We start from the raw sequence: 21,836 nt of genomic DNA on the forward strand, positions 1-21,836 counted from the left end.
GTGCATGTGTTCCAAACGCGCCCTAAACTTAGGAAAGAGCGCTTTCAAATCGCTTCCGAATTGAGTACATGTAATCATGCGGGGATATTCTGCTGTTATCATTTGATTTCCCGAGTAGAAATAATTAAACTAGAAATTTACTTATCCAAATATCCCGTAGAGGACGCAGTTTGCAATTAAGGTATTGTTTGGTAGAGCTCTAACTCTAAGAATTTTTGGAACATATTCCTAACTCTAGAAATTTATAAAGCTGAAGCTAAAGGTATACTAGAGATGTTTAAGTGAGTCATTTTTTTACATTCTAGATTAAAAATAGATACTTAAACTATTTTATATTAACTTATGAACATTAGATCCAAAACCCTACTTTAAGAGACTATTTGTTCTCACCTCAGGAAACCAAGCTAAAAATTGGTCATGCTAAAATTAGGATTATATTAAAATTTAACTATATTAAGGGTTTGTTTGTTTGAACTTCTGCTTTTAAGCTTTTCTGAAAAGCTGTGCTTTTGGCTTGTCTGAAAAGCTGTTTTTGGAAATAGGCTGTTAGCTTCTACAATAAATTTTTGGTTTCTCAGCACATAGCTTCTCAGAAAAGCACATCTCAGTGAGCTTCTTAGCTTTAGTTCATTTTCCTCAGAAACAGACTTCTAGCTTCTCCAGAAACCATTTCTCCAGAACCCCGTTTGTTTTAACTTCTGGTTTCTAACAGTAGTAGAAGCAGAAGCAGAAGAAAGAAACAAATAGGGCCTAAGTAGTGTTTGGCTTAAGGCAAAGTCACAATTTTGACAGGTCAAAAATCGAGGCGGCTATTTTAGATATCAAAATCTTGTTTAGTTTTGCTATAGAAATTTTTTTGACTTGACAAATTTTTCGAAACATAACTAAATTTTATTCTTAAACATTAAATTTCTTAACCAAATTTTAACTTTATTTATTGAAGTCAACAACCAAACAGCCCTGAATACGGCCAAAAGCCCAAAAACCCCCAAAACCCAGCACCCCCTCCGCTTCGTAAGCCCAACAGTCCACCACCACCCCACTCCACCACTTCCCGTCGCACGCGCACGTCCGCCGCCTCCGACGCCGGCGCCGGCGAGAGGAGGGGACCACAGCGATGGACGGCGGCCTCGATGGCGAGTGGGAGGACGAGAGCTTCCTGGAAGAGCTCTTCCGCGCGCAGGACGAGGCCGTCGCCTCCCACAACCCTAACCCCACTCCTACTCCCACTCCGGCCCCCGCCCCCGTCACCCATGACCCCGCCGCCGCCGCTCCCATCTCATACCTCCCCGCCGCCACTTCGTACCCTTCCCCCGCGCTCCGCTTCTCCCCTCCGCGGGAGCTCACCCAGCGCCCGCCCCTCCCCCTGCCGCCCGCCGCGGCCAGCTACGATGAGGCGATGGCTATGGTCGGCCGCGACTTTTCCCCTCCGCGCGAGCTCTCCCAACGACCGGCGGTTGAGGATAGCGACTGCGCAATCGTCGTGGTGTCTGGCCCCGCTGGCGGCGACCGCTTCATGAGTACTGGTGGCGGCGTGGGCGCCAAGAGGGGGAGGGAAGCGAGGGAGGTCGAGAGGCTCAAGGTGATTTCTCTACGTGCGGAGCTGTTCATTTGGCTATCTGCATTTGTGGTCTATTGACGCTTTTGATCTTGCTTTCTGCAGAGGGAGCTGAACCGTGTCTCCAAGCAAATGAATGACTTGGTGCATACCTTATATTATCATCACTGGCCGTATTCTGTATTTCTGTAAATTTTATGAGCTGTGCATTTTGCTCAACCTTATTTGAAGTTACATTGAGATGAAGACTGGGGCTGGTGGAAAACTCTGTTGATATGTCAATTAGTGGGTATTGCTATAAGTTGACTTGTATGATCGGCACGAGGTGATCCGTTGCAATCTTGTATGCAGAAAAATGAATGCACTGAGCTGAGAAAGGACAGAACTAGGAAAGATCTTCAGATCAAGGCTAAAGAAGCGGAAATTCAAAATCTCAAAAAGGCAAACTTGTAAGCGTACTGTTGTTTTTTAGTAAATTCACACTATTTCACTCACCATGATGCTGAAGGTCAGCTAAACATATACGGGTCGTGCATTTCATCTGTATATGAAGAGTTTGAACATGACCAGACTAACTGGTTCTGACTAATGGACCATCCTGAATAGTGGGGGTGGTTTTTGAAATATTAGTTGATGCAAATATCTTGCTTACTGCATTTTAGTTCATTTCCCATACTGTTGACACTTCTTTTTTGTGTGTGTGTATTTAGGGACTTTGCTGGCAAAGATGTTTGTGGCGCAGGGATGGACATTGATCAGTCTGTTCATGTCCCTGCAAACGGGGCTTTGCATGCTGTTGGTTCTTGGGCATCCACAAGAACAAACAAGTCAAATCGTAAAGTTAAGGAGGGTGATTCCTTTCGAGAAGATTTGTGTTTGAAGCAAAGACATCAAACTGATTTGCCTGAGGCCTTGGAACTGAAGCATCGCACCATGATTGATAACAGTAAGATTTTCAGCATTTTGAAGCTGATATTCTTTTCTTACCCACAACCTTTTAATCTTATTGGTGATTTTATTTCCTAATGAACAGCAACAAGTACCTCTGGAGGAGTATCTTTGGAGGTGATACACCTAGTTTATTGCATCTCTTTATGTCATATCATGCCAAAAGATTGCATAAATGATCTCTTCTGCTGTGGATGGTAGGAAAGTGCCCACCTTCAACCAAGAAGCATGAAGTGCCAGGAAATTAAGGCGATAGGAGTCCAGACAGATAATACATTGAACAGCGAACATCTTGACTACAAGAAAGTACTGGTCGAGCGTATCTCTAGCAATCTACGTGCAATCTGGGGCATGCCGACTAACAGTTTGTCGGGTAGGAATCTGATCTCAAAGATCATTGTTTCTTGCTCAGAAGAAATTTTGGCACTTCTCCAGTGTACCAGATTGACAGACGAGTGTGGTACCTCTTCTGAAGCAAGATCCTCCATGGATGAAGCTATTTCCGAAGTATATGACATGTTCATTAAGGTAAGGATTATATCAAAAATACCTTGCATTTCTCTGCCACAGCTTGCACTAACATGCATTTCGAGGGTGGAATGCTAACTTTCTAATTTAATTTGAATCTTAATTGCAAAAGTAAAGACTACTGAGTACTGACACAGCAGTGGATGATCTGCTGTTTTCTCTTCTTTTTTTTCTGTCCTGTACCAGCATTGGTATACAATTTGTATTGAACAAACAATATGATCTATATATCTTGAACATTTTCATTCACCATCTGAATACGGAACACCGCATCTGGTTTGGAACTAATTGGGATGTTTACCTTCCAATTTGTCCTTCCATGTTGCTTTTTAATCAAGCGATTTCAGTTGACGTAATAATATCTCATAAGGTCAATGTTTCTGTTCTTTTCCTGCAGATGAGTAGTGAGAAGATACCAATACAAACCTTTCTTGAAGCATTGCTAAATCTTTGTTCTTTTGATAATGTAAGAACTGGTAATCCGAGTTTCTTTGCCATTTTTTTCATAGCAGTACTTACCATTTTGCCATTTGTACTATCATTTAACTGCCACTTCATGGATATGTGATGTTCTTCCTCATTGATAAATAAGAATAGATGTGGCAGCACTCGAGTATGAACTAGTAGTTTTAATTAGCTTTACACTGATATGCTTTTGTTCCTCAGAGTTAGTTTTTTTTGTTAATGATCAAAATTAGTTGGAATTTTCTTATTGTGGTTTCCAATGTATTTTTAGCCATTGCAGGAAAGGAAAATGATGGTTTTTATGTGATTACTAATGAACACCATGTTACTTTCCACTAAGTTTCATTTTAAACATGTACTCCCTTCGGTCACGGAAACATGACGTTTTGGATAGCGACATAGTCTTCAACACACAACTTTGACCACTAATTTCTACTAGAAAATGTTTATGAAATCCAATTTAATTAAATAGTATGAACATACTTTTCAAGACAAATCTACATATAATTAGCATGTTTTGGATCTAAATATTTAGAGAGATATTGGTAGTCAAAGTTTCAAAAAAATTGACAGAATGTATATCCAAAGCGACAAATTTTCGTACCGGAGGGGTATTTATTTTTGAAGAGTGAAGATCGTAGCCAGCCCAGACCCAGCAAGAACTAACAAGGAACCTGCACAAAAGCTATGTGCAAGCCTAATTGCAGGTTGCAGCAAGTTTTGGAGCAGTGCTGTACCTTTTAGCCTCTTTTTTTTTTTGCATGGTGTACCTTTTAGCCTGTTGATTTATTCATGAAGAACAAAAGAGCAGCCGGTTCATTAATGTAGACAAAATGTTAGTGGTAATAACAAACTGCTTCCACTATTCACTTTTTGAAACATAACTATAACTTTACTCATCACTGCATGGCATTTGTTTGAGTCCATCACCCAATTGGATTTACAGTCACTACTGCATTTAAGTAATAGTGATGAGTCAATGCACTCATTATATTCTGTACGTCGTTGTGTTTGTTTATTCTTTTGCGTTTGCTGTGGATTGTGGATGCTAAAGTGGGTGATGCTGTCATCCTTTTTTCATTACTCAAGTCCTTTGACTGTAGTTTATGATATGCATTTGACCTGTTCTGTATTTCAGGCTGCTATAGTCGGTAGAACTTTGCGGATATTGCACAGAGTCTTGCAACCCTTGTTGAATTATGGAACCAAGTCTAACGGACGGTATGTTCTCCTTTATCGAATACATTTCCGGCTACCAGGATAGCTGTATTTCACAATTGTAAGGTAACATGGTGCTTAGGTTTAGTACTGAACTCAAGCACTTGCCATATCGTGTACAGCAGTGGTTTCTACAAAAATTTCAATAATCCTTTGCTATCTGGTTCTCCCAAATTAACTGCATCAGATATCTAATTAATGCCTTGTCTCTAATCCTAGAATTTTTTCTTTCTAAACATGACCTGTTAAGTGATCAGTACTGCTTCAAGTACTATGTGGTTATCCGTTGTATTTGGCAAAGGCAAATGTACCAATCGTTGTATATTGGATAAATGAAATAAAGTAGTAGCCAGGGGGAGGTAAACATAAACTAAAGTAGTATATTGATTTAATCTTGTGCCTTTTCAGTCTGTCCATATTTCTCTTTCTGCTTCTGTTTTTATTATTTTTAGGAGAGTGGAATGGGGGTGTGGTTTGTAAATGACACCTACCAGTTAATACGTTTTTTTACATTGAATACAGTGCTACTCAAGGGTGGCTTGCATAATTGTTTCTTCTCCTTTTTTTCAAGTTTATAATTGTAGGTTCCCATGCTTATGAACTTTAATTTGATTTTTCTCAGTGTATCCTCAGGAACAATGTTTCTGTTGAACCATATGTTAATATGCACATGGAGAACAATCGCAATGACAGTTCCACTTTGCTGACTACGCCTGATGCTGAAAATCTATTGAGGCGACATAATATGTCTCTTCCTTTTACTTTCTGGAGTTCAGTCTTCACCCAAATGCTTCAAATCGGGGCCAAGCATTCAGAAGAGAGCATTCGTGTTGATGCATTATCCATAATGATTCTAATTGTAAGAACAACTGATCCCATTGAGGAACGCCAAAAGTAAGCAAGCATGCGAACAGTGCTTCCTTTCTTTAGTTGGCAATGTTGTATGCTAATGATATTGTACTGCTACTTTCAGATTCGCGTTTACTTCTGTAATGGAAAGATTGCATCGGCTATTGCAGAAAGAAAATGGATCGCTTGTGAAGAAGCATTCTGTGCGTCTACTGTTCTTGCTTTTGAATTGTAAGTCCTTGTGCTTATATATTTTATTGTCTATATTAGCTTTAGAACTGAAGATGTTACATTGCAAGAACTGTTCTTGCGAGGCGAATGCTACAATGTATGCATTATGTGGAGTAGCTATTTTATTGGTACTTATACAACAACAATAACAACAAAGCCTTTTAGTCCCAAGCAAGTTGGGGTAGGCTAGAGTTGAAACCCATTATTTTTTATTTGATATTTTTGGCGTTCCATGGTCTCCGGTATGTAATTTCTATCATTACTTTTTATGGATTCAATTCAATAATATTATGAAAGTATTTTTTTAACGAGAATACTAGTAATATACTTTTCATCTAGCCAATTTATATGGTTTTGAATATATTGATGGTCAAACTTTAGAAAATTTGTCATCATGGATTCAAGGACATCTAATAAAAAAGAACTGAGGGAATACTTTTTTATTCCCCAAGTTTTTATCTATGTCAGGAAACATAAATGCTCCAGACAGTCCCATACTTGCATTGAATGTGTACAAAAAGCTCATCTGGTCCTTGGGGACTCCCCATTCTTCGTAAGACCATCCTTAACCATATTCCCTTCATTTCGTTCCCTTCCTGATTCCGCTCCCCGATCCCGTTCCCTTTATTTTCTCTCATCTCCAACAGCTTCCCTTAGAAGGGATTCGTGAAGGGAAAGGAGAGAGAATCCCGTTATGGAGGGAATGACCTTGAGAATCCCTTTGTGACGGAAATCGTGAAGTGAAACCGTTAGAGTGTTGAAGGGAACGAAAATCCCTTCACGAAGGAATTCTCATCCGCGAATGGACTCCCTTGGGGATGATCTAAGGGGAATTGGTTGTTGTATGTCTATTTTGAGATCTTGTTTTTTCATGGTTACTGTTTACTGTTGGTGTTTGTCGTGTAAACAGTATTTCAAAACGACAGTCTTTTAAAAAAAGGCCCCAAGGACCAAAAAGAGATTCTGGTTTTGCCATGTTGTTCTATTGGTTTACTGGAAGTATTGGACTAAACAATTTTATTTTCCATTTCAAATACATCTTTAACAAGGCATAAACAGTATATGTTTGTGTTACTTTGCCTGCCTTTTATGCTTGCAATTGCAACCTAATCTTGTTCCTGGTAGGCCCAGCAATATTGAAGTTGCTATGTAGTGGAGGCAAAGATGGTTCTGAACAGATGGAGTCAGAAGGAATAAAAAACGATAGATCAAAGCAAGCTGTGAGCTCAGTTCTTGAGGATTTATCCGAGTGTTTGACTTGTGAGGCAACATGTTCTCTGGTATGCTCCTTTGTTTTTTTAGTTATTCAGGCTGAAAAGTTACATTTAGGTATTTAGCTAGATTCTATTTGTTATATTGAAACCCTTAAAAGACTAACCTGCATGGATTGAACATAAAATGTTTTTTTACCTGTCATCAATAAAGAAAAAGCACCGCATGGTGTTCCCTTGAGGTGTCTTCTAGCTAGAGACAGTTCATGTTCAGCATAACCTCATAACTTGTATTATTTCATTTTACTTCCAAAACTGAAGAATTATATTTCAGGGGATTGAACTTTGTCGGCTTGTTATCATTCTGTTAGCCTATATAGCTTCCAGTGGCAAATTGGGATATGAAGTGCTTTTAGGTCCAGTGACTGCCCGTGGCACCAATTTCTTAGAGCTGATCATGGAAGTCCTTGCATCACAGATGCATTATGAAACACTGGAGTTATTAAAGGAAAGGTAATCCTTAAACTTTTCTGTTCCAATCTGTGCATTCCCAACTAGTTAGATCATAACGCGATTGATTGAATGTGGACATAGCAAGTATCGCATGAATATAGCAATTAGGAAATGGTAGCCGCATCTAAGCCAGTACGTTCTGCCCCTTTCTGTTTGCTACTTCAAAATTTTAAAATATTCTACACCAGCTGCAAAAAGTTTGTCAAGTAAAGCTGCACTCTGTTAATTGTATGTCTGGCACATCATGTTAAATGCTAGGGTCTATGCAATTTCACTGAAATTTGGATACTGCAGATACATAGTTCTCTTATATGAATCACCTGAAGCTGCACTTTACAAAGTAACTAACATATGAAGTTGTTACAAGAACCATTATTTTATTTGAAGGCTGAACAGTTCCCACAAAATTGCTTCATCAATTAAAAGCATGATCATGTCCATTATTTTATTTGTGTTGTTGAATCAGTATTCTGAAATCACCCATGAAAAACTGCTACACTATTTGCTACTAACGCAAAATGGTTTCCTGTAGGTGTTTACTGATGAGAGAAGCTCTTATCCTTCTAAACCGACTGGCATCACACGCTAACTTTTCAAAACCAACTTTGGAAGTTCTGACAAGCAGCAAGTTATGTGCAACCTTGACAATTGATGTTGCGAACCGGTTGCCCCAGACCCAGATGGCCAATGATCTTGCTGAATTGGCCCAAAAGTTCCGGTTGCGAGTGTACGGTTTCCTGGAGGAGAAACCTTTGACAGCTGATGGTTCCAATCCAAACGCTTCGCGCAAGATTTCCAATTTCCAGGAACAGCAAAATTCGTCAGTTGACCGTTCCATTCCCAGGTAGCTGGGACAATAACATGGACAGCAAATGAGGCGTATGTCGCTAGTTGCTTGGGATATGTTGGTTCTCTTTCCATACTAACCGTACGATCTTACCTTTCTGGGTTCGACCGGCTTGGCTGGGGCGAGTAGATAGCTTTTGGCTGGTGGTGTATAGAGTTGCTTCCTCGCCATTTTGGATAAATGGTAGTTCTACGGCAAGGCAATGGAAATGTATATCAGACTTCTCTGTAACAGCCCAAAATTCAAATCCAATATAAATGACTTTAGAAATATCTAGAAACAGCTCATAGATTTTCTCCTGTTTTTATTGTCCATTTTGGATTTTCTACATATCAAAAATGCATTTAGCAAACCTCCTTGAGCATGACAAAAATCAATGTGTAAAATGGCAAATCAATAAATCACAAAATTGTGCCAAAGAGCCCCTGGAACACCATAATAATTACGGTGAATTTTCCATAGATTTTGGAGGAAGTTTTATTTGAGTCCAACAAGTAAAACAAAAACGAAAATAAAAACTAAATCCTTAACTCTTCGTGGGCCCATCTCTCTTCTTCCTTCCCCTCCCTTTTAAACTCGGTAGGCGTGCCCCTGGTCCCGCACGTCAGCCACACGTGCGCGCCCGCGGCCCATTTGCCAGGGCCATCTCCCTCCTCTTGTTGTCCCTCGCTCTCCTCCCTCTCGCGCGCGTGCCCACGAGAGCGCCATAGCCGGCCCTCCTAGCTCACAGACCGTCATCGACGCGCGTCTCCACGCACAGCTGCGCTCCTGCCTCCTCTCTCCTGCTTGCCTTCGCGCCGAAGGCAACGCGGGCGGGCAAACCGCGTAGACGCGTCCCCGAGCGCCACCGCCACCTTTTGAAGGTAGACGCGTAGACGCAACTTTCCAAGGTAAGCATTTGAAATCTAAGTCAAGCTCGACGGGGAACGTCTCACCACTGAAGACGTAGCACCATTTTCCCCACAGACTCTGTGCACCATCAGGGATAAAACGGAACGGAAAATTTCCGGACCGACCGACCCCGTTTTTCATTTTTCCCGATCATTTCCGTTTTGTTCGGAGCTTACCCGAAATCGGGCGGAAATCGGAGTGAGAAATCCGAGTTGAAAATAATTTGGGCCTTTTTCCGTCTGATTTGTCGGAGTACCATATTTGATCGGAATTTCCGAATTTCTCCGAGTAGCCCATACCCTAGAACATGGCTTGGCCCATCCACTTCTTCTCGTGGCCTGGTGGCCGCCATGGAGCCTGCGCAGCCGCATCTCCACACTCCGCCGCCGCCGCCCGTTGCCACCTCGCTGCCTCCACATGCCGCCACCCTTATGGATCCAAGCCTCGAACCTCTTGTGACTTATATGTTATAGATATATCATTCTCGTATATGGCTAATGGATTTACTGCATGGCTATATGGGCACGTTGCTTTAGTTGTCTACACTATATAAGACTACATAACTTGCTACCTGATTGTCCCTTTTCCATATATTACAATTTTGTACGAGGATCAAGATATAACAAGTGATTCAGATATGATGAATGAAGAGGATGAGCTGTAGGGTGAGACCGACAATGAAGCAAGAATGTTGTTTTGCTGTCCATCATAGTATTAGTGTGTTGTCGGATTGAGACTTGATACTTATGCTATTGTATCTTATATGGTCGAGTTAAGATTTATTCAAATACTCAAGTTATGACTTGTGTAGTTGTATGGATGAGTTACAAGTTACGTCGTTGTATGCTTGAGTTAAGACTTAAACGTATCTCGTTGGTTGTATGGAGATTTGCCGTTAGAGTCATGTTATATGGGGTGGTGTTTCCGATCTAAACTATCGGTTCCCGACTATAACTAACATGTTTCTGTTCCGATGACTCCATTTTCGAAGTTTCTGATATCTCAGATATTGTAATCGTTTCTGGCATTATCGTTTTCGATTTCGATTTCGAGAACAAATGTGAAAGTGATTTAGGACATTTTTCGATCATTTCTGGCTGTTTTCATCCCTATGCGCCATGCGTGTAGGAACAGAAAGGGCTGCCTCGGTCGTCGTCGCCCTCCGATGCTCGTCGCTTATGGCTGACCTTCTATCGACGACCTTAAACAGTAGCTATTCTCTAAAACAGTAAGTGTACTTCGTTGAATACCTCGCACTTACAGAACCGTTAATAGGCCAAGAATCAGCGCGCTCCTAGGGCACAAGGTACTGTAGCTACTGTAGCCCCATCATCCGATGCTCATCCTGCGTTCCCGAGTCGCCCTCCTAAATCCTCCAAAGCTACTTGCACACGTGCCCTAACGAAGGCTCCTGAAGCCCGCCAATTCTGTGGTCCTCCTCAATAACCTCCACGTTCGCTCTGCCCCCACTTTACCAGATCGAGCCGCCAAAGCCGCCTCCCGACGGGAGAGGCCCCACAAAGCAGGAAGGGGAGCATACGAGAGCTTGTGGGCGGGTGAGAGAGAGAGAGAGAGACGCACACAAATTGGTGGCGAAGACAGCAGCTCCGGCGCGGGGGCAGCATATCTTGACTCCGACGTGGACAGGCAACCCATTTTCGCATTCAATTTGGGTGGTAGAGCCTTGGGGCGAGCGCGGATTTGGGGCACAAACGCCATGACATGGGAGATCAAGAAAGAGGAGCTTAGGGAGAGCCGTTCGATTTAGGGAAAGAGAGAGAAAGAGAGCAACGGCTCAAGCAGCGTGGGTCGGGCAGCCAGCTCAAGCAGTAGAGATGGCGGCGCTCTCGGGTGGAGGAGGAGAGGACCGAGAGAGGCGGTGGCGTCTGAAAAAGATGACGAACAGGAGCTGGCTGGGACTCACTCAAGTGTAGTAGGAGAAAAAGAACAAGCCGGGTCGAAGTGAAAGGAATGGACCATTGCAGCCCATAACTAAAAGAGCCGGTATTTTCTCTTCTTTTTTTCCTTTCCTTTTCTTTTTTTCCCTTTTTCTTTTTTCTTTTCTTTTACTTACTCCTCTAGGAGCTCTCAGCCCCTATAATTAGCAAAAGATTATGAGATTCTCTAATATTTTGAATGCAACTCATACAGTGTATTTTTCAATGAATGAAAGGATGAAATACTATGTCTATAAGCTTTCTATTTTCAGAATTATATAGCTCAAGATGCTTGATTAACTCTGTCATATCTTTCGAGCCTTCCTTGGATTATGTAATACTAATATGATTTTAACAGTACCGTACAGTTGTACCAATTACAATGTATATTAGCACTTGATGCTATCAATGTATATTATATCTCATGTACCGGCGTAGCAAAGCGCGCCAATCTGCCTAGTTGTTCTATTAAGCTGCAGTCGATTGAACAATATTAGGTGAGTTTCTTTCTTTTTTTTAATTCCTTCGTTACAAACTAATTCAAGAACAGCAACGAGGGCACATAAACACGCCGTTAGTTCCAAGAAGCAAGTCTGATTTTATCTAGGCTTGCATGCTTTTTTTTTTTCCAGTTAGATCCGGCAGAATCGATAGATGATACTGCTTGGTGAAAATAATAGCCAGCTGAGGAAGTAGAATTACATAAACGAATCTTTTCTTTCCCTTTTTTGTTCAACAATATTTAAGGAAATAAATAGCAATGCCGTGAGCTAAACATGCTGTGGTTGCATAAGCGATACTTAAGGCTCATTCCCAGGCTGGGCATCAGAATCAGGTCTCTTCTTGTGGCCGCCATCGCCGTCATTCTGTTAATTCATGTCAGGAATCGAATCACTGGTTGCCCCCAGCTTTTCCTGCAAATTATCAAATATCCATTGAGGCTAACAATATCTATTGTGGAAAACGAACATATCTGCAAAGCACAATCACTACAGCAACATGCAGAATAGTACAAGTTTCTGCTATGAAAATGTGTAACTGTGTAAATGAGAATCTGAGATAGTACAAGTGTCTAACTGAGAATACAAGATTATACTATGAACAAAATAAATGATCAGGGACTATATACTGTTAGCTACCTTGAGGGAAGCATTCTTTGAAAGTAGCTGTTCATACTCCTTTCTGATCCGTTCAAGCTCAGCCCTAAGAGAAGAGTTTTCCGACCTTAAAGATTCAGCATGCTGACCAAGCTCTTCACACTCAGCCTGGAATAATTTAGAATCAGGTAGTATTACAATGCTTCGGAAAAAATTTCTTGGAACCTGAAAGAGGATAGCAAGTCCATTTAACAGAACTTCAGCATGGGCATTACGTGATACCTGCTTGCGCAGCCGGGACCTGCGTGCTGATTCTCGGTTCGACTGCTTTCTTTTCTGCTTCTTAAGTTCCCTTTCATCCTGAATATTGCCAAGGTACAATTACAGCTCACGGTCATTAACTTTTCCTATATTAATGTATACACAAAAGCACTAAGGAAATAAAGCAGCATTGAAGCTCAGTATCCATTTTAGTATGTTACGCTTGCCAAGCACTATCAAGCGCAACAAGATCGACCAAAACTTCACATAGCATTTCAAAAGGTGATATCATGCCTATCCCAATTCACTAAATACATAAATCTAAAATTCATGCTGGGCCCCTTATGGCTTGCCACTAACTTAATTTTTCTTTTGTTTAATGGATGGTGTTCCAAAGTCCAAACGAACCCACTAAATTTTCAGCTGAAAATATAAAATAAAACAATAGGCCATCAAATAGTTTGGCTCAGTGGAGTAATACAAATTTATTATTTAGAGCTACACTATCAGCACGGTATACAAAGAAAACCAGTACTCTGTTATACAAAGCATCAAAACTATAGCAAACATAAACAGCACATGTCAATCTTCAAAGATCAAAATTTAGTATAAATACAATTCATAAGGTAAAGCAAACACATGCCGTCGGACTTATACCCATTGGTCTCCTCGAGTTGATCCAGCTGGTGCTTTGCCATGTATTGCAGGGACAGCTGCAGAACCGGGAGCAATCCAGTAGTCCACTCCTATATTCAAGTTAGTTGTGGAGCCAGGAACTCCACCAACCATTGCACCCGGTTGTATCGTTCCCTGTGATGCTGAATAAAATATGCCATTCTGAGAACTGATTGCATATTGATAGAATACATCCTCCATCTTACGCAAACAAATATCCAATTCTATTGGTCTTTATCATGAAATCAGAAACAAGTCCTCAGATGCCTACCGTCTTCCTTTCCATCATTTTCCTTTGAATGTGAGTCCTGCCACAGCAAAATTACTTAGGAGTCCAAAAGAAGCATTATGTAAGAAAGAGAACTAGAGATCAATCTCACATTTTGGGAATTGGCATCACTTCCTTCACTCTCACTCTCACTTCCACTCTCACTGCAGGTAAAGGTTACCTGGTGATTAGGTTGCGGATGAACTACAGAAATTTGTAACTCATGACACATGGCTAACAAATAAAAACCTGTGGGAGGTAATCCCATTGGCAGATGGACCAGATGTTCTGCCAGGCTCACTTTTCCCTGAAATTATTATCAGAAGCCTAATTTCAGTTGCCATGCTCCAATTAGCATTGATATTAACCTTGAACACTACTAACCATTCATTTCTGGAGCACTCGGCGCAGCTCCCTGAAAGACATATTTCAGAATTACATGAAACAGTGGTGAACAAAAGGGAAAAACGCAGTGGATTACTTACAGGGGTTTCAGCATTTCCATTTGTTGGCATAGGATAATGATTAAATGGATGCATACCCTGCCAATTAGTTATTCATTCGTACAAAATATGTCAGTAAAGCTGAATACAAGGGTGCGAGTACAAAGCTAACATTGTAGATTAAATTTGTCAGGCATAAAATGTGCATACAGGAGGTGTAGAGGGATGGGCATATACTGTTCCAGGTGGATACATCACATAAGGTGGTGGTGGCGTCCCATAAGGTGGCACCATGGGCTGCAATTAAGGAATATTGTTTTGGATTCACATACGAAAAGCACATGCACCCACATGATGTATAACACATATAAATACAGAATAACAGCAATTTACAGAAGGTGCCTAAGTTTTATCCCCTTTTTCTCCTCAGGGAAAATGCTCAACGTTTCCTAATGCACTTCCGCTACCTGATTTCACTATAAAACAAGAAACCTTAAGTTTTAAGGTGGCTAAATGCCTAAATCTGTTTTTTTAAACATCAAGTCATTAGTACATTCAGAAAACCTTCCTTGGTATGTCACTGTATATATCTGGTTAGACGTTCAATTGCACTAATGGCCGGACACAGTAAGTGCTCAAGGGGAGGAAAAAAAAGGAACATTTAGCAAGGCATTCAGGTGGGCGACCCCACTGGAATCTAACAAACATATTCATCTAACAAGTCATAATGAGTAATATATCAGCAATTGGACAATAATAGAAGAGTAAGGTTCCCATGAAGCAGTCGCTCAAAAAAAAAAAGGTTCCCAGGTAGCACAAATCTCCTTCTTTGCCGGTTTTGTTGTAAGTTCGATATAGAATAGTGGAGAAAAGGGGAGGGCAAAGTTTCAGATATAAGGGGCACCTGAGCTCCCCACATGTAGGGATGAGCTTGTGGATTTGCAGCAACAGGATGGGGAAAGAACCCATGTGGTGGAATTGCTGAGTAGGCCTACCAAGATTTTTAAAAATGAGAGATAAAGGAAAGGAAAATTACTTGATAAAAATAAGGTCCAGAAAAGGAAACCTGTAAGTCTGTCTTAATTAGTAAAAGCATATTTTTTACGGAATAACCTGAAAGCTGGGCCATTCAGGGTAAACTGAAGCTGTTGTGCCGGATGTAGTGGCTGGAGCTTGATCCTGATAATAGAAAGGTAACAAATGCCAGAAGGAGTAAAAAAACATATCAAGTTTGTTACAAAGTAGAAACCAGAATTTTTTGTTTTGATCTAAATGGATATTTCGTTCTGTCAGTGGAAGGAGCTAGTCTATGTAACTAGAATAAAGTTAGGCAGAACATCTTGCAGCAGTGCAGTCCAAGCCATTCAAATGCTGCTTAAACAGATATATGCACTTATGCTTCAATATCAATAGCAAGATTGCATTAACACCAAAGGCACGAATTTGACTTGAAATAGTTCTTCAGCCATATAATCTGAGAAAAGCAGAATGTGTACTTCTATTCTTTAGTCCATAACAGCATTAATTCATACCATATCATACTTATTCGACATGTTTTCTTAATTTGGCTGCAGCACAATCACCAGTATTCTAAAAAAATCATCATCGTACCCAGTAAGTACCCTAAGGCTATTGCACTAGAAAAAAAATCAACCTTTATCTCTTTAGGCAAACAATAAAAGCAAAATTAAGCACTGAAATGTCATTTCAAAATGTAAAGATGTCTGATCATTGTTCAAATACTTGTTCTGATGACTTTGATGCCTTCGAAGGTGTGCTAGGATCATTGCTTCCCATCGGTTGACCCACAATGCTTCTAGCCAATCAGCCTCCCCAGTCAGTGAATTGCAACCCGAATACCAATAACTTGACGTCTTGAACAGATGAAAATGAAAGACTTCCTGTTGAACCCCAAAAAAAAACATTGAGTGGCAAGAAATTTTATAAAAAAACAAAGATATGCCAGAAAGGAAGACGTAAAGGAAAGTGTGTCGGCGCAAGAGTGCTCGATCAGTGACCTCCTACGCTCGAGAATTTCCACAAGCACAAATTCTCGCTCGATTTGTTCATGTCCAATTGGACAGTAAGGAAGATACACAGAGGGAGTTGGGGGAAAAATCAAAATTACGAGCACTCTACACGCATTACTCAGCAGAATCCACTCTAACAGTAAGCACAAACGAATTCTCGATCCCATCTGCCCCAGTGAAGGACACGGAGCCACGCTTATTCACTTAACACCACAGGATTAAGAACTCAATGACTAGCTAGCTGTCCGCAGCACAGACACGCGGACGCAATGCAAGAGAAGCGCCAGATAATCCAACAGAAAGCGTGGGCCATATCAGTCCTCTCACCGGTCCCAGGCGGGCGCACAGCTCGCCGGAGAGGACAGAAGCGGCAAGGACCGCGGAGGCTGGCGCCCGGCTCCCACAGAGATCACCTGTCAAATGCAGCGGCGGATGGGGCTCCTGAGGCGAGCGGGTCCGCCGGCAGCGAGGACGCCTAGGCGGAGGGCGAGGTGATGGGTTTGGAGGGCGGCGAGAAGAGTCGACGGGAGGGAGGGAGGGAGGGAGGAAGAGATGGATGGCTGCGCGTCGCGTGGACCGGGTTCTCGGTGGACCGTAGGCGGAGGGGACCGCTGCGGATGTGGGGCCCACGGAGGGCGATGATGCTTGGGGCCGGACATGTGAAAAAAAATTCTATGCAGATGTGCAGCACTGGCTTTACTTAGATGGTCGTCGTATAATTATAATATAGATCTTAAAAAGTGATGGATAAGATTTACTTAATACTAATTATTTATGTTAAATTAATAAGAATGCAGAATAATTTTTTATTTAAATAAAATTTATCATTTTAAAATCTACTTTAAGGACCGATTCAGCTCTATAGACGATGCATATAATTTTTTTTCCCGGGTAGGGACCTCTGTGGATGTCTGAGCCAGAAGCTGCCCGCAATTGGTAGGCGGATGGATAGGCTGGCTGGCCCACCTGATCGACGCAGCAAGCCACAGCCGTCTCTGCAGCCTTTGGCGGCTAGTCATATCTTCTAGAATTATAAATTATTTTTGACATGATATCTTCTCCATCAAATAATTAAGATTGAAAAACTGGCGGTATGTATACTATTTTATTTATTATGGAAAAAACTGTGGGTGCAATTGCAAATATATGTTTGCACACACACCCTTTTAAGCTTCTGTAGACCTTTTGATTGGTTTGGAAGCTACTGTCGGGTACCATTTTTTCTTTGAGATGACAGATAGTAGTGTACAATTGGCCATATGGTATGTTAAAATTCACGAAATGGAAAGAAAAGGAACACACGTACCGTTCACCAGGTTCAGTATGTAGAACTCTGCATATATGGACACACAAACACAATTGCAATTTGCAAATATAAGTTTACACAGACCCTTTTAATCTGTCATAGAACTCTTTGATTGCTTATGTAATCCAACAATTGCTATATAAATGAGAAATAGTGTACCGTCGGTTTCCTTTTTTCTGAGATGATAATAAATAATAGCGTACCATTGGCCATGTGGCGTGTCCAAAATTGAAGAATGAAAAGGAAAGGAACCATGCACACAAGTCACCAGTCTGTCAGTTCAATAGAGCTTCCGCATAAATGAATAGCTTAATCAACAACATCTCATGCAAGTATTCAGTGGCTCTGTTTGCAAGTACATTACCACTTCTACATTTCTAGCAGTAGCTGATTTACTTCTGTTCAACAATGTACAGCTACTAGTGGTACAAGTGATCTGAACCATCATAAGACCAAGCATACCCCACCACACTGAATGAAGAATGATGCGTTAGCCATGAACTCTACATCCACTCCAGGGGGGCTTCAAGATAGAGAAAGCAGGTCATACACTCCTGTGCGTCTTTGGCCAACACGAAGCATCAACCTTGAAACGACAGGATGCTAGAACACTACAACTCAAGCTTACATTTCACTCACACCCACCGCAGTTGACCTTGGTATTCCAAGCTATGACGGATGCTGCCATCAACGGCAACTATCTGCTTTCTTAACGCGAGAGCGGCTGGCTTCGTATTGTATTTCACATGAAACCTTCCCACTGGACTTGCATCGTTGTTCATTGAGCTTTCTGGAACAACCTCGTCCAAGAACTCATCAGCTACATCGCCGTCTTTATCAATCCTCAGCCTCCTTGTATACCACCTAAAGCCCTGGTTGAATAAACACAGGACCAAGAGAACATTATACTGACTATTTTCGAAGTTCAAATAAAAGGGATGAAGCAGTACAATCTCAGGCAATTGACCACACTGTAGAAATTTTCCATTTTACTCAAAACACAAAAGAACATACTGAAAGCACAAACATCCATGAAGAAGAAGAAAACACTTGTTTGGTATGATCATTGCAGCTTGATGCAAGACATGAACATGCTACACTGGAATAAAAGGCCCATCATGCCATATCATACTATTACAGAAAAAAAAACTGCTGTGATGAGTGATGACCATGTACTTAAAAACTTAAAAGTGACTAGACATGTGGCACTGAATTTGTTAGGTAAACTGGTATATGGATACTTGTTGACATATCAACATAAAAATGTGCTACAACTATCTTTTTATTTAAGATATCAACTCTGCAGAAAAGGTTTACTCAATTTGTAACAAAGGAGAACTAATATAATTAAAGCCCGAATGTGGAATATCAATTTTGCTAGTTTTATTACCTACAACTTTTCTTTTGGGTTTCATCTCCATAAGAGTGGCTGGGTTTTTTATGTTGGCTCATCAAGCCTATCACAACCCTCCTCCTTAACCCGGGCTTGGGACCGGCTATGTTGGTACATTTTTATCATTATTATTTTCTTATCAACTTTTTAGTTGGATCTTGTGGGTTTCATCTCTAGCCCACCCCAGCTTGCTTGGGACAAAGGCTTTGTTGTTGTTGTTGTTACCTAAAAGAGCAACCACATGTTCTACTGAATAGCGAATGCATGTGTGGTAGGTAAAGATGGCAATTTTGCTAGTTTTATGACCTACAAGAATAGAACTGTGTTTGCAACGGGTTTACGGTACAGAAAACGTTAATGGATGTAGAATTTTTTTTCAAAATACGTGAAGGAAATTCAATGTGGAGTCTACACAAGGAGAGAGTTATAATTTGTAAAGCGTCACCAACAATTGTTTAGGAATCAACTAACTAGCAGAAAACGCAACACATCATAATGCCAAACCAAAAGGTCTGGTTTCACCAAACACCTCATTTTTGCAACCAAGTTGGACTTCACAAATAACTCATGTCCCGGAAAGGCATTGGTGACTTTAAGCTTTAAAGTCTGAGTTAATACAAATGCATACCAAAGTAAAGATATACCTGATGGCTCTTATCTAAATATGACAATGCAAATCATAACGTCACTGCCCAGATAATTAATCAACCATCTCAAACCATCCTTTTGTGAACGCTTTACTAGTCATTAACATAGACCTTAGCCAATGAATCATTGGTCAGGTCACAAGTACCAGAATCTGATTCCATGAGAATAAGCAACATAACCACAACAGATCTAATGATGACTTGATTGGACCAAATTGATGAGTAGGAGAACCAACTAGAGCCTAGCTGCAGCAAAATTCTAGATGTGCCTAGCAGCAAAGAGTGACATCAAATACCAAAAATTAAAGCAGCTAGACTCATATGTTAATTACTGCATCCAGGTATTGCCATTGCTTGGTAATATAGTTCAGAGATAGCCAGAGTACAATAGAGGGGCAATCAGATGGAAAGAGAAATTACTGAGAGTAAATTATATTGCAAAATATACTTTATCAATCAAAGGAATTCATAGGTTAAGAGTCATACGCCATGCCCTCCAATGTTCGGAACTACTGGTATCTAATGTCCATGTAGTTCAAAGTGATCTTTTGTATGCCTCCTCATGCAACCCATAGATAACACCATTTGCTACCTTCTAGTGGCAGAAGCTTGCAGTCAAACCCTTTCATCATCTTTGAATGCACAAGAGAACACTAACTGAAGATGATACGGTCTGACAAAGGTTGTCCCCATTGCTTATCGTTTGTGTTAGGTCGTTCCTACTAAAATTTATCTAAGGTAATTTGTCTTTACTACATTTCTCCTAGCCCATCCTCCACAACTGCTAGGTACAAGGTAGTGACTCCAAGTCTCTGCCTATCAAATGACATGTAGCATTGTTTCCCATTCTGTTGTGTCTTCCTTTGACATAACAAGAAAAATTATCTGTGTACTACTGAATGTTAACAAAATTCTCGATTTGCCACTGAAAAAATCATAATCCCTTCCATGCCACCAATTTAGTTTTATCATCCCCTAAGTGGCACACAGGGATGAAAAAATAAGTTTTTTCATCCCCTGCGTGCCACTGCCGTCAACTCCGTTATGACGGCAATGGCACACGAGGAAAGGAAAAAAGTAAGTGATGACATGGAAGGGGCCATGATTTTTTTAGTGGCAAATCGAGAATTTCGTTATCATTTAGTGATACATAGGGAATTATCTCCAACAAGAAACTGTTATGAAGAGCATCAATGTGCTAACCAAATGCCTAGGAATCACCATGATCATCATATAACTAACAAGAAAGAAACATCTGTTGGTGCTGGACTAACTCTTCATCATCAGATTTGGGTCCAGAATCCACATCCACAGAAGGCACAAGCATCCAACAAACACAGCATCTGGAGCTACTACTGCCACCCCAAAGTACCAAATTCTAAGAAGCTGCTATTGTGTCAAATTTGACAGAGAAGAGAGTATCCTAAACCTAAATTTTGCATAAGCACGTCGAGCAAACCATGGAACAAAGCTAAGGACTAAGAATTGGCGTAGCTGAGACTAAAAAGAATTGGCACAACCGAGACTAAAAAGAATTGGCATAACAGAGACAAGATTAGACAACCAGTTTACTATAGCACCATCTACGAGCAGTGTATGCGATTCTCTAAAAAAAAAGGAGATCTTTCAGCACATAAATCCAAGCATTGAGCTACTGCATGAACTCCCATCGCAATTCAGGGGAGCCATCCCACCAAGGTCGCTCCTTCAAGCAATCGGATACTAGTAGAAAGATCGCACGAAAAGAGGGCCTTTCCATGAACCAGATCCCATTGACTCTAGAGCACAACTACAGCTGATGGTATCGTTGACTCGTTGCATAGGGGAAAAGCAATTTCGCTACCTGCACGCCGCCGTCCCCCTGGGGGCAAGGCACCATCACGGGCCCGGGCCCCGTCCGCTCGACGGCGACGGGCACCTGGACGCTAAACCCCCGCCTTGTCCCCTGCACCCCGGCGGCGGCTTCCGCAGCAGCCGCCGCCCTATCCTGCAGAACTTCGGCCGCCGCAGCGGCGTCAGGGTGGTCGGCGTCGTCCCGGGAGATGCCGAGGAGGCCGGCGATCCGGCGGAGGAACCTCATCGGCAGCGAGGTCACCTTCTCCTGGAGGCGGATTGATCCGATGGCGGTTGGATGGAAATGTCAATGGCCCGCCGACGCGATGAGAGATAGAGAGAGAGAGAGAGAGAGAGAGATGTGTATCCGACGGCGGCGTGGTGGCAGAAGAGGAGCAAACTGCAAAGGGAACTTCGTGTTGTTTCGTTGCTTGGCAGTTTCTTCTTATTTTATACTCCATTTTCTTTTGTTATCTTTACCTTATGTTTTTACTCCCACGTGGACACGGTGAAAGAAAGTGCGATATAGCGAATATTCGGAGACACAGAGAGGGGGGGGGGGGGTGAGTATGGATGGGCAAATAGTGTGTTTCGTTTCTTCATTTTTTTATTCTGATCCAGTGAATGTGTAGAATTTAAAAAATATACTTATTTGACTTTATAGATTGGTCAGTCAGATACAGTCTT

At 41.4% G+C, this 21,836-nt stretch overlaps 3 protein-coding genes across 7 annotated transcripts; 1 reads left to right on the forward strand and 2 right to left on the reverse strand.

The window, feature by feature from the left end:
* The first annotated feature begins 985 nt into the window (after positions 1-985).
* LOC133922745 (protein SENSITIVE TO UV 2) lies at positions 986-8,653 on the forward strand. 2 transcript variants are annotated; one of them, XM_062368209.1, is made up of 13 exons: positions 986-1,582; positions 1,664-1,702; positions 1,910-2,007; positions 2,269-2,504; positions 2,592-2,623; positions 2,708-3,034; positions 3,432-3,500; positions 4,638-4,720; positions 5,351-5,611; positions 5,691-5,797; positions 6,923-7,077; positions 7,343-7,521; positions 8,054-8,653. In XM_062368209.1, exons 1-13 carry the CDS (start codon positions 1,118-1,120, stop codon positions 8,367-8,369), a joined length of 2,367 nt encoding a protein of 788 aa, XP_062224193.1. In that variant the 5' UTR covers positions 986-1,117; the 3' UTR covers positions 8,370-8,653. The 2 variants fall into 2 exon arrangements, with proteins under 2 accessions (XP_062224193.1, XP_062224194.1); XM_062368210.1 differs by lacking the exons at positions 2,269-2,504; positions 2,592-2,623 and having other exon boundaries at positions 2,791-3,034.
* Positions 8,654-11,860: 3,207 nt separating this feature from the next.
* Positions 11,861-16,636, reverse strand: LOC133922746 (transcription factor HBP-1a-like). Of its 4 annotated transcripts, none has more exons than XM_062368213.1 (14): positions 16,384-16,634; positions 15,684-15,841; positions 15,054-15,119; positions 14,845-14,931; positions 14,151-14,237; positions 13,983-14,039; positions 13,882-13,912; positions 13,747-13,804; positions 13,610-13,661; positions 13,501-13,537; positions 13,212-13,372; positions 12,576-12,653; positions 12,336-12,461; positions 11,861-12,110 (listed from the first exon to the last, which is right to left on the reverse strand). In XM_062368213.1, exons 2-14 carry the CDS (start codon positions 15,735-15,737, stop codon positions 12,066-12,068), a joined length of 939 nt encoding a protein of 312 aa, XP_062224197.1. In that variant the 5' UTR covers positions 15,738-15,841; positions 16,384-16,634; the 3' UTR covers positions 11,861-12,065. The 4 variants fall into 4 exon arrangements, with proteins under 4 accessions (XP_062224197.1, XP_062224195.1, XP_062224196.1 ...); XM_062368211.1 differs by having other exon boundaries at positions 16,298-16,634; XM_062368212.1 differs by lacking the exon at positions 16,384-16,634 and adding an exon at positions 15,959-16,229.
* A 913-nt stretch (positions 16,637-17,549) lies between these two features.
* Positions 17,550-21,628, reverse strand: LOC133922747 (uncharacterized). The gene is made up of 2 exons (XM_062368215.1): positions 21,160-21,628; positions 17,550-18,148 (listed from the first exon to the last, which is right to left on the reverse strand). The coding sequence occupies exons 1-2, from the start codon at positions 21,394-21,396 to the stop codon at positions 17,912-17,914; spliced, it is 474 nt and encodes a 157-aa protein (XP_062224199.1). The 5' UTR covers positions 21,397-21,628; the 3' UTR covers positions 17,550-17,911.
* Positions 21,629-21,836: the final 208 nt, after the last annotated feature.

Source organism: Phragmites australis, chromosome 6, assembly GCF_958298935.1.
Source record: "Phragmites australis chromosome 6, lpPhrAust1.1, whole genome shotgun sequence".
Classification (NCBI taxonomy): domain Eukaryota; kingdom Viridiplantae; phylum Streptophyta; class Magnoliopsida; order Poales; family Poaceae; genus Phragmites; species Phragmites australis.